At 44.3% G+C, this 12,871-nt stretch overlaps 1 protein-coding gene across 1 annotated transcript; it reads right to left on the bottom strand.

The window, feature by feature from the left end:
• Positions 1 to 6,276: 6,276 nt before the first annotated feature.
• LOC144175807 (uncharacterized) lies at positions 6,277 to 11,527 on the bottom strand. Its single transcript, XM_077704806.1, has 2 exons — positions 11,375 to 11,527; positions 6,277 to 6,889 (listed from the first exon to the last, which is right to left on the bottom strand). Exon 2 carries the CDS (start codon positions 6,725 to 6,727, stop codon positions 6,422 to 6,424), a length of 306 nt encoding a protein of 101 aa, XP_077560932.1. The 5' UTR covers positions 6,728 to 6,889; positions 11,375 to 11,527; the 3' UTR covers positions 6,277 to 6,421.
• Positions 11,528 to 12,871: the final 1,344 nt, after the last annotated feature.

Consider the following 12,871-nt stretch of genomic DNA (forward strand, 5'->3'; position numbering starts at 1 on the left):
GCCGCCCCGCTAACTTAGCTTCAGGAGCTCTCTCGGCCTGGAACTCTCTCGCCCACCGTCACTAATTCCCAGCCACTAAATCTAGTTTACTTTACCGTTTCCAAGTGCTCAAGCGTCATTCGTGACAATATGACATTATTGCGTGCGCCGCGGGTTTGATGGCAATTGATGCAGGCGGTTCAACCCATCACTGCGGACACGGCACGGTTAACATTTATCGTACAACTGTCACGCGGAGGGAAGCGCGTTCGTTCTATGCATGGCTATGACGTAGGGCTTATAGTGTCACGTGTCCCGTGGTGCGCATATTTTCTCTCATAATCATCATCATCCCTTCACCGTTGAGACGCCTTCTTCCTTTCTCGTTTTGTATCACTCCGGGGCTTTGACATATCGCCCTTATTTAACCCCCATTATTGGGGACGAAAGGGAAAAAGGTAATGTCCACTACAAAAATAAAAAACAACCTAAATAAAAACGGGAACAACCCTGCACCAGCTAGGCTATAGCAGGTAATGCCGATCAGAAAAATAAACGAACAGGAAGCCGGGGAACATTGTTTGGTGCTCACCCACCACAGTGGCTCAGTTGCTGAGGCGTTGTGCTGCCGCGCCCATAAAATAAGCTAAATAAAAACGGGAACAACCCTGCACAAGCTAGGCTATAGCAGGTTAATGCCGATCAGAAAAAAAATTGGCCGCGTATCTGGTCCTTTCGTTACAAATGTCGTCAAAATACGATAGTCTTTGTAGACATTTGCCAAGTAAATGCCCCCCTTTGCTTTCCCGCTCACCTCTCATGCTGTTGCTGTACCGTCGCGCTCATTCCAAGGTAAACACACCAAATGTTTGCACAAGGCGATTTGGATTTACCGCGTTCCACTGCTACAGGCCGGGTTCTTCGATTCCAGCACTGCAGTACGGCGGAGACGCGCGTGAATGGAGGCGGCCGACTAGAAGGTTTATAGAGTCGCGTGGCCGTGCTCCACGTGCGTTCAAAGCAGAACGTGGAACCTAGCTAGTGGAACCTTTCGTTGCTGTTGCCGAGTGATTTTTCATATGCCGCCAGGAGGCAGCGGTTTTCTGCAGAAGATGAAACGTATCATTTGCTATCGAAAAACCAAGCATCCATGAATTTTTTAATAAAGGAACACGGTAAATATCCCTTGTGTACGAATCTCCTATTTTATATTTGCGTAATGTCTTGTTCTTATTGTTCAACAAAGTTGACAAGTATGAACATATAAACCGGGCGTAGACGTTTACACGTGGCTGTGAGTATATAAGACTATTGCGCAATATCAATTTTACTTTGGCCGGGCGGCTGAATCGAGTCACAGACAGACAGACAGACAGACCAAAATTTATAGGTTTAAGTAGCCCAAGAAAGACTATCGTCTTTAATAAAAGAACAGGAAGCCGGGGAACATTGTTTGGTACTCACCCACCCCAATGGCTCAGTTGCTGAGGCGTTTTGCTGCCGAGCCCATGGACGCGGATTCGATTCCGGCCGCTGTTGCGTCTTTTCAGATGGAGGAGGCGAAAAGTGAAACCGTCCGTCTGTCGAGACTTCGGAGCACGTTGAAATGTACCCAGGTGGTCAAAATTAATCCGGAGCACTCCTGTACGGCGCGCCCCATAGCCCAGAAGTAGCTTCGGCGGGTTACACATCACATAATTTTGAATGGTTCAGTACTCCGTTAATTGACACTTTTGTTATACCACGTTACTATTTCCCCTGTAATAGTACAAATAATTGTCTCTATCACACGTTTCTATACCGAAAGCCAAACGCAATTCGCAAGATTTACTCTTAGTCAGAACAATTCAACGGTGGTGGTCCCGGAGTTTTGCGCTCTTTTTACATGTCGCAGGTCCCTGGTTGGAGTCCCATGATGCGCATAATTTACCTAATTTTCTTTTGAATTAAAATAGTCACTTTGTTTATAGGGGAATCCCCGAAAAATGCGCGGGTGTCATGCGTCGACCACTTTCTGTGGCATCAGTTCGACATCTGCGACTAAACACGGAATTTTTTAACGACATAGTCCACTACTACTTTTGCATTAGAATACACCTGCACCCGAACCAGTGGTTTTAAATTATGGCCCCGGCGGCTATGTTGTCTTTTCCGGGGTACGAAAAAAAAAATGTCCTCGTGCGGAAATTCTGTGCCCGTTACCGGTCCCAACAAGTTTGAAACTATTCTGTAGCCTCGCGCTACGGCGCTCGTTACGGACTAGGTTTTATCGTATATGTTATCGTTCTTACATGTGTCGTTCTTGTTAACATGCCGCTGAGGAGCCAGCGAGCGCATGTACAGTGTACTAGTAGCGCATGTATGAACTGGCTTCTCTCTTGGCTGCCGCAGGCTCGCAGCTTTAAGGAAGGTTAGCGTACAATCTAATGTGAACCGCTGAACATTTGTGTAGCTTGCGCGTGTTAGCAGCAATTTGAACGGTGAGCTCACAAAGCTGGTCGTGGTTTGATAATTGATCAGAAAGGTACTAGGAACTAATACGCACTGAAATTGCCTTACCTTACCTTTACCTTAACAAGAGAGCGCTGTATAGGTGCATTTCAGTGCTTTTCTTAGTATTCAGTTGCATTTAAAGTACGCCAACTTTTTATTTTTAGCCTCGCACCTACCAGTATTTCCATTTTTTTCGTAAGGCTTGTTGGTGCCTTTGTTTGGATTGTTGTCTTATTGAATGGCCCCATCCCCTTATGTAAGGCTTTTGGCGGTATACTAAATAAATAAATAATGCCAGGGAAAACAACCTAGTCTAAGTAGACGTGTTTAAAGCTTTAGTTATAGAATGGTTTATTCAAAGCCATAATGTTCCATAATTCGCAAGACCACAATGATAATTTTAGGTGACGCGACATTGAAAGATTCGCCGCTTCATTTCGTAAGACGAAGATTTGCGCAAAAAGGTCAGTGATTCAATGAAAGCATCTTCTAAAAAAAGATTGTATGACATGAGAGTACATGATGTATATTTAAATTTCAAATACGGCGGTTACAGAAATTGGGCGATAATTCAAAGAAACCTTTTTTTTTTCATGGTGCGTAAAGCGCTCCAAACGAAGACAGGCGACTATTAAGGGCAAAGCGCAAGGCAAAGAGCCGGGAAAAACGGGATCCGGTGGCAAGGAGGTGGCCGTCATTCCTATCTGCACTGAGCACATCAGTTGAAAAAAGTAGCGTCCAGATATGGATTGCGTGGGGTGTTAGCAGCTCAGAACAAATTCCTTAAATTCCCCACCAGTGCAAAATGTAGCAGAAAAGATGAAGGAACGATATATGGACTAAAACACGGTAATGAATTCACGAATTCCAGAAAACACATTCTTACACTACCCCTCCTACTTGTAGAAGCAAATACGCTGGCCAGACTAGCCGTTGCCTGAATGTTCTCCTTTGAGAACAACGTAGCTCGTTAGAAGTGGCGCCTAATCTCACTTAGTCTTGCAACGCAAGGATTCCCTGTCGCGTTGAAATGTCCCAGACATGCGTACTTCTCGTGAACAAAAACGGTTACGCAACAGAAATCATTCAAACTTTGTTTATAAAGAGGGAAAAAAAGTCGTTGTGTTACCCAGCTATCTGTACAACTACCAGATACGGATTTGGCTTTTTGTAATCAAGGTCTATGAAAGTGCTTTGTCTTGTGTACTTGCTTGTCCTCGTTTTTGTACCGCATCGCCCACCGTAACTCTAAACTACCACGACCAACTTCCAATTTTCTAAATGACCTTTTATTGGTTTAAATTCTTGAATAACAATGCCTATTGCACAGTTGTACGGAATTTTTGTGGCTAATTATGGTATCATGCTGAGTTTTAAAGCACTCCACCGTAATATCCCACCTGCTCTGTGTTGGCCAGTGGAAGGTAACAGTTTTCTTAGTTTTCTCTGTCTATCTTTCTTCTGCGAAGAAGTGTAAACTCCGGGGGTAAAAATCAGTGCCATGGCCACAAGAGACGATGCAGTTTGAACAGTATTTATCGGTGAACCGCGCGGATCGTATCTTTTGTGAACTCTGAGAATTCATTATAGTGCGATGTTAAAGTGTCGGCAAAGTTATTTCCGCTGCTCACTTCACCAGCATCTTTAAGAAGGGTCATGCCACGCGGCGGTTGTCCGTGCTTCACCTCCCAAAACTTCCTGACATAACCGGTCGCGATAAGGCGAAGCCATTTGTCGTCTGATTGCCTAAGCTTTAATTAGTGCGGAAAGTGCTCGATGTCCTCGATTTCCAAGTCATTACACAGACGGAGCGGGGCAAGATATATAATTATTGCCGTGGTACATGTATACAATGACGCAAACAAAGTCAATTCCCCCATAAAAGACCTATACTGCGAAAACGTCCTCTTAAACAGTGTATTTATCACCCTCATGTAATAACGTGGCTTCTGGACAGAGGTTCGACGTGTCCTCATAAGCCCCCATTAGAGGTAGCGGTATAAATCATGCATCCGAGGAAAGAAGGTAGTTCTTTTTATGTGCCACGTTTAAATATTTCCACCAGTAAAGAAATGTTTTTTTGTTTTTTTTTCTGTGCCGGAAGGGCTCTACCACAGTGCAACGTCGTAAAGAGCCTGAAATAACGGCTCAGATACAGTCCACGCCATGTTTCAACAGCACCTAGGTGAAAGACCCCTGCCACACAACTGAAAGCACCGAGCACAAGCACGCGGGTTCGATTCCCGGTCGCGGCGGCTGCTTTTCTGATGGAGGCGAACAGCAAGAAAGTGCGTGTGTTTGCGATTTCAGCGCACGTTAAAGATCCCCCGGTGGCCAAAATTAATCCGGAGCCCTCCGCTATGGTGCGGTAATCACCTGTGAAAAGCGATGAATCGTCGACGCGTTAAACCCTAGAGTCAATCAACAACTGAAGGAACCTAATAAGGGAACAACCCACTCGTACATGCGCTGCCTGTTCCCATGTCGTAGCCGTAGTTCTTCCCCCCCCCCCCCCCCATGTACAGGACAAAATACCAAGCAAAATGAGCGTGTGAGATTTTCCAGGCATTGCAGACCCAAATAGAAAGAAATACAACGGGGGGGGGGGGTAAAAGTGCAATAAAAGTCAGTGTTTAATTTGCAGTACTTCTGGACAACTTTGGATTCCTGGCATTTTGCCTTCCCGCTATTGCGCAACTATTGCGCAATTATTGCGCAACTCGTGTTCTGTGTACACCAACGCCAGTCGGAGTACGCCGGAACTTCTCCGATTGTGGTTATCTAAATCATTTATAATTGGTGACATGTAGCAATCAGCTCGTACATCCTTTTGAGTAGCAAGTCGATAGCCCGTCTTGACGTGACTTCCTGTTCTTTTTGATCACACCGCTGGGTTTTCCTCATTTGTTTTATTTATTTCGCTTATTGGTCATTCGTTATTGTCTATGCATATGTGTGGCTTCACATGAAATCCGCTCATTGTGTGAGTCAGTGAAGTATCTACCTATTCCTTACTTGCTCGTCTATTACGGAAGTCCGGCTAACAGAAACCGTGTTAAACCGCTGCAATGCCTTCCGCTGCTTTTATTCAATCTCGCACGGTCATATCGGTAGCCGTCATCTACGGCGCGTAACCATCAATTAGTCAACAAAAATAGGATGAAATGCAACGGGGGGGGGGGGTGGAAGTGCAATAAAAGTCAGCGTTTAATCCGCAGTACTTGTGGACAACTTTGGATTCCTGGAATTTTGCCTTCCCGCTATTGCACAACTATTGCGCAACTCGTGTTATGTGTACACCAACGCCAGTCGAAGTACGCCCGAACTTCTCCGATTGTGGTTATCTAAATCATTTATAATTGGTCTACTAAGGAAAACCCAGAGGTGACAGTAAATCTTTGCGGGAAACGTCATTCGTGTTTATTGCTGTATTCCCGTCAGGCCCTCCCACGTCTGCAAATGCGAAAATGAAAGTGACGCCTTTAGTTAACTGGCTGAGATTGTCAACGTAATTTTGTTATTTTTCTGTCGCTGTAGCAGCTGTTATATAATGAATTTTTTGTCGTCAATAAGTGTCAATGTCTGCCCGATCTATCTCCGTACGTCCATTATTGTGTAACTTAAATGGTGTGCATTTAAAAAAAAAAAAAACTCACAAGTGTCGTCGTTCTTTGTCCGCGTTGCGTACCAAAGCAGTTGCATGCACCGCAACCAAAGAAGACGAAACTTACCTGCGCAGGCGAACACTTCTCAACCGAGGCACGCACTCTTTGGAGAGAGACGAAAAATTGACGAAGTAAGAAATTTTCGCGTGTAAGCCATGGCTGTCATGATTTATTAGGCAGGCCAGTTGGTAGCTGCTCTCTCGTAACATACACGTTCTGTTTATACATCACGTGACCGCAGTTACTGTAAAGCTGCATAGCACCGCGTCAACCAAACGTAACGACTAGTAGTGGGGTGCGGGCAGGATTGCGTTTGAACGGACCACGCTCTCCACCTCATCTGCCAAACGGACGGCCGCCCCCTTGTCCTCCACTGGAGTGGAATGGGCGTCCGCCGCCATGTCCGCTGCCGCCGGGAAATGGACGTCCTCCACCACCGCCATGTACGCCACCGCCATGTCCGCTGCCGCCGGGAAATGGACGTCCTCCACCACCGCCATGTACGCCACCGCCATGTCCGCCGCCACCATGTACGCCGCCACCATGTAGGCCACCACCATGTAGGCCGCCACCATGTACGCCGCCACCATGTAGGCCGCCAGTACCGCCACCGGGATATGGACGTCCACCACTGCCGGTCAACGGACGTCCACGGTTCCCACCTCCGAAGCCTTGTGCCGTAGCGACAGTGCAAACAAGGGCCAAAACCAGCAGGCCGACCCACAGGATCCTTGCCGTAATCATGGTGCGTGCTGAAATTGTGCGGTGAAAGAGAACAAATTGAAGAATCCTGAGGAGCTTTTACAACACTCTGTACGATTGCAGGTGGTGTAATCGGTATAGAAATTATCGGATTACACTCTTCTCATCACAGGCCAAAGCTCAGAGTGACAACGCCACGTTTTCAAGATTAGGTCCCTTATCTGCCAAGCAGCGAAGCGTGACACCAGCGCAGAGCAAGAGCAGCGACCTCAGCTGCCAGGAATGGGCACTTCCGCTGGTGTTATTTTATTATACATTTTAAATTGGGGATTTCTTCATTGCTTGATGGAACTCGATAACTGACTAAACTTATTGAGTGCATTAGCAGTTTTGCAATTGCATCTGTGCGGCTATAAACCACTGGGATAGGCGTGAGAGGACATGCACAGATTTATTCAAAATACCACTCAAAAACCACTCAAAATACGAAGACAGGCTTTATGCAGGATTTGTTGGCCCCTGGCTTGCAATGGTAGCCAAGAAGTCTATAATAAACAAAAGATATCAATTAAGTACACAGGAAAATACCCAAGAGAAAGACATGCTAGTACAAGTAAAACAGTATAAACACGCATAAAAATGTCTCGTAATAGGCTTAAACCAGCAGTTCGAATTATTCTTTGGCAGTAAGGAATGAGGAAGTACAACGAGGGGGCGCAACAATATTTTATCTTTGTCGTTGACAAAATGGGGGGAAGTACCGTGGGTAGTTGCCTCCACTCAGGTTCCTTCAAGGCTGACACAACCCGCGCTCAAAATATCCCGAACTGCCGATCACCAAACTGTGAATGGATCAGAATGGGAGTGGGTGGGGATGTTGAACGCACTTCCATACGAGGTGACAGGTGTTCTTTGGTATGTTGCAAGCTGCGCACTTGTAGTGCGAGGTTTAGTTGAGATACCATGTAAAATGGTCAGGCTGTACTCTGTCGGTGCTTGAACTTGCGCCAGATATGTTCACTGATGGGTGAAGTTGGCGGCAAAGGGGGTGCTGCTGGCGATGATGGTATAAGATTTGTGTGTAGGCTTGCTTGAAATGAGTGTCTGGTGAAAGAGATCGGAGCCCCATCTCGTGCAATGGCACCGGTAGAAGTGAACTTTTTCCCCGAATGTTACAGAGCGGGAGATCACCCGGCGAGCGAGATATACCGTTCGCAGGCAACCACCGCTGGTGCATGCCGGCGGGAGCGTTCCAAGCGCATGCTCTGCCGCTGTTCACTTCGCCGTCGCTTCACTAACAACCACTGCGACTACTTCGAAACTATAAGCGGCTGGATGATCGACCACGCAAGGCACAGTGGCTAGTATATGGGTAATCTCGAACACAGTAGCCGCACAAAATGCGGATGGCATGACCGATTGGAAAGGACGTTAGCGAATATATATGGTGGCTGATGGCCTCTTGTTTCCTCGCATTTGTGCAATTTTTCGGCACTTAGGGCTTTATCATTTCGCAATAGTTTCAGGCAGTGGATGACCCAAGTACTTGGAATAATGTCGACACTCAACACAGCGCTCGTCGAGCTGAACAACGCGAGGTCTCCAAACACAAAGGGCAACCATGTAGTCCAAAGTGTTGGATAAACTAACCAAACAGGTAACACATCGCTCCATCTGGATGTTTTTCTGTACACGTTGTCGAAAAACGTTAAACTGCCTTCCCTATCTTCCAACCTTTCTCCCCTTTCTTCATTTCTCTCACTTCTCCTATGATAAATGCAAATCAGGCTTCTTGAATTCAGTTTAATTGCCCCGCGTTCACGGTGCTCGCATGCTATCTTTAGAAACAGCAGGCATCCTTTTCGCTCTTTTGAGTGTGCGCTTGAAATGGCATGACGCGAAATCTTCTAGAGCATGCTTATATCTAGCCTGTTCTCGGCACCATCTTTGAACGCAAAATTGCTACTTCCTGTAGCAGCAACTAGTCTAGCATGTATTCCTAATAAACAGTTGTATGTAATATCGTGTATGCACTTGCATTTTGCCTCAAAAGTATCTGTTTTTTTTTTGTTTTTTGCGCTGAATGATGTGGTCGTGTGAAAGCCATGCCACCCATCCATACTGGTTCAACTAATCTCTCATTTGTTCGTCCGGCTGAATCAAGCGTCAGACAGAATTAGAGAGGCAGACCGAAATTTCCCGGTTTAGGTAGCCGAGGAAATACTAGCGTCGCTAAAAATTAAAATGGTAAGGGAAAACAATCAAACGGCACTCCCTCTTTGTCGAGCACTGCCACTCGCAATCACCGCGTTAACATGACTTTCCCGTTTTGAAATCTTAAGGTAGTGTCTCTTGTCTTGTGAAAAAAAGTCCACGTAGAAGCACACACGAGTGATTTGTCTGCTATTAAAAAGATAGTGGGTGAATCAAAATGCATTCCCTTTCTGTTTGAAGCAAATTCGGGAAGCAAATTTGAAAAAAGCCCAATTGTAAATTTGCTGTGTTTTGGCGGAACGTTTTTTTCTTTTGTAGACAGTTTTGAACGAACCTTTATAAAGATCATTAAACTGCTAGGATTTGGAGTAATATAGGAGGCAGAACGCACAGAACGCTTTCACAAACCTGGGCAGGAACGGGCGTCGCTGCTGCTTGTACAGGAAGAGCTTAGGTCCCTAATGTACACATTCTTTAAGCGGCGTTACGGCAAGTATATTAAAGCAAAGCTAGGAACGCAGCAGGCATTTTTGTGTTCCAAAAACCATCTGCCTACCTCAAAATGTCTCAAATCAACTAGCATTCTCATTTCTGATGAGGAAAACGTACCCCAAACAAACCGTGTTCCTGGATAACCCCGTGTTTACCGCAAAATGTAGTCAAATCAATTTAGCATTATCATCTTTGCTTAGAAGAATGCTCCCAAGGCAAACTGAAGTCAAAAATTCCTTTCGGCATTAGCTTCCTGCTACGATTCTCGGGCGCGGCGGCCGCTTCTTCCGGTGGAGGCGAAAAGCGAAACGCCCGCGTGTTCGAGATTCCGGCAAACGTTAAAGCTCCCCAGCTGGTCAAAGTTGACCCGGAGGCCTCCACTACGGAGCGCCTCATCGCCTGTGTAGCGTCGGCGCGTTGAACCTCACAATCAATCAATCAATCAATCAATCAATCAATCAATCAATCAATCAATCAATCAATCAATCAATCAATCAATCAATCAATCAATCAATCAATCAATCAATCAATCAATCAATTTGCTTCCTGATTGTTCGTCGTTTCGCATTTTACGCTAACAATTATTAAACTGTGCCAGCCACTACTTGGACAAAGGAGTGCTACACCCCCTCCCCCCTCTTTTGTTCTCCTCTCACACCGCTCCTTTGAACTGCAATGAGGATTTCGGCTTGTAGTGCTGCAACTGAAGCATCCGATACCGCTCGGGAAAAATAACTAGTTCGCATGTAAATTTTTCCTTATGTCGCTATTTTGTTTTCTAAAGGATGAAGGAAATATCCTGATTAAAAGCTTGAGAACCATTTTCGAAAACAAAATCTCACGAGAAATATCTGTGAGGTAACAGTGTTTTACTACATGAACGGTGTATGATATGTAAAACGAGGCACAAATCAACCAATGCCATACTCTTAAGCTGTTGTGCCTGTATATGCGAGATCTCCTTATTTAATACAATGAATATCTCATTTAGAGCAATTTCTTTGTCGTTGCACGTCATTTCGTGAGCCTTGTCTAATTGCTGAAGTTTACGTTGCCGCAGCGCCGTATTATTGTTGTATGGTATGGTTGCATCCTGATTTACTTTTCTTCGGTGGAGATATTCATCACAAACGTTGGACACTTTGAGACACTGATGCGCTCACTATGAATAAGTATTGTTTCTTTCTCCTGCCAAGGGTAAACGGTCCTTCATGCTATTCGCCGTCTTCGGTCGATTCAAGTAACCGGCCGTTTTATCACAAGTAAATCTAGAAATACCGTCGCCATACGCGGCCCTTCAGCCCGAAACACGAAGCGGACTTACACAACTCTAGACCTTGAACATTTTAGAAAGAAAAGTCACGTTTTACATACCACGATGTTGAACTTGATAAGTGGAGATTAAAAGTCAAGGACACTATGGTAACATGACTATTTTTGCACCCCCATAAAATGCATTCATTTTTGATAAGTAGGAATAAGGTAAATTGTAAATCAACTCTAAATTAGGGATTGAAGGGCTGTTGCGTCAGTTTGCACCTTTTTTTATTTCTTATCAAGAAGCCGTGTACAGAGAGAAACACTTTCGTACAAATGTCTACTTAAAGATAAATAAAAAAACTTTCAAATTTCACCACAGCCCTTTATTGTTTTTTTTTTTGTCGCGCGTTTAAATGATTCTCTTTATTGCTACTTGCGTAAATATATATCCACATTCTACGGTTTCTATATAAAATGATTACTCGAATATTGCTTTTCTTATGAAAGCAAAAAGCGCTTGTTCATCGGGCTCATAAACATTGCAATCACGGAGGAGAAACCGTGCTTACCTTTGGCTGTATCTGCTGCCTATTGAAGCCTTATCCGATCACGTCCTCGATGTTTATATACCGCCCGCAGGACCGGTAGAACATGAGGCACTATTAAACAGCTGGCTCTTGGAGATCTTATCAATTCGAGGCACGTTACGGGACACGTGGATCATTTCCAAGTCAAAGCTATATGACCCCTATAGACCGTCTGTTCTAGACATGAAGCTGGCGCGAAAAAAAAACCGGTCTAGACGACCACAACATTCTCAGCGCTTTCCCGGTGCTTCTATACAATTATGTCACAGAAGAAAGCGATCGCTCATCGCCGAAAGATCAAAGCAAGAGGTGATACTTAAAAAGTGGTACTATCGGGTTCGGTCTTTCTTGAAGGCCGCTGTCGGTCGAAGCATCGCAGCAAGGCTTCGGCTATGCGCAATAACGAACGGGCGAAAATAAAATTGACCTTGGCTTCGTGCCTCGCCGATGGTGTTCCTCCGCCTAGTCAAGAAATGCACCGAGGCAAAAAGGTGGCATGTGTGGGGATAAAAAAGACCCTATGATAAAAAAGAGCGTTCGCAATGACCGTACGACCGGGTTTGAAAGCTGAAGCGTATATTAAGAAAAGCGACGGCGCTGGCAAGCAATCTTCCCGCGAGCATATGCATGGGCCTTGACGCAGCGAGTTCTCAGGGCTGTCTTCAGAAATGCCGAGAGTAAACCGCCTTCCCTCCTTTACTGGAGTTTCTTGATTTTTTTTATTTGCTGGTGACGGGATTTAGCTGGTCAGTGGCAAAGGAGATAATTACCGTAATGAGAAAAAAAAACTGTTTCATGAGGCGTACCGGATCAGCAAACTGAAGGCTGAAAAATAAATAATCAGCAACTAAGAACAGTGCATTGCTTTATGGATTTAACTGCACATATAGCATACTTAAACATTGTTCCGAACTGTGGCCGCTGCAACCTTGTCCGAGATACACACACGCGCGCGCGCGAGCGCGAGTGTGTATATATATATATATATATATATATATATATATATATATATATATATATATATATATACATATATATATATATATATATATATATATATATATATATATATATATATATATATATATATATATATATATATATGTATGTATATATATATATATATATATATATACATATATATATATATATATATATATATATATATGTATGTATATATATATATATATATATATATATATATATATATATATATATATATATATATATATTTTAGGGGTGTCTCAGCTATCATGCACCAAGATAAAAAAAGAGCAATGTCGTAACTCGAACACCTAGTGCATAATGTTTGCAGTACTGTGGAGAATTGGGCAGCATTGTTCTCGTTAATGAGACTTAAATAATTAATTGCAATTAATTGTCTAATCCGAGAACTACAGTCCTAACCACTAAAGTGTCAATGAGGCATTTGTAGGTACCCACGAATGGCATCCAACTGCGGCACTTTCAGCGGCGAAC

This window comes from Haemaphysalis longicornis, unplaced genomic scaffold (assembly GCF_048455015.1).
Source record: "Haemaphysalis longicornis isolate Haplotype H1 unplaced genomic scaffold, Haemaphysalis longicornis Haplotype H1 scaffold_3, whole genome shotgun sequence".
NCBI classification, from domain to species: domain Eukaryota; kingdom Metazoa; phylum Arthropoda; class Arachnida; order Ixodida; family Ixodidae; genus Haemaphysalis; species Haemaphysalis longicornis.

Bases quoted from the DNA above. Each gene is read 5' to 3' on its own strand.
- LOC144175807 (XM_077704806.1), bottom strand. From the start codon at position 6,727: ATGGTGGCGGCGTACATGGTGGCGGCCTACATGGTGGTGGCCTACATG.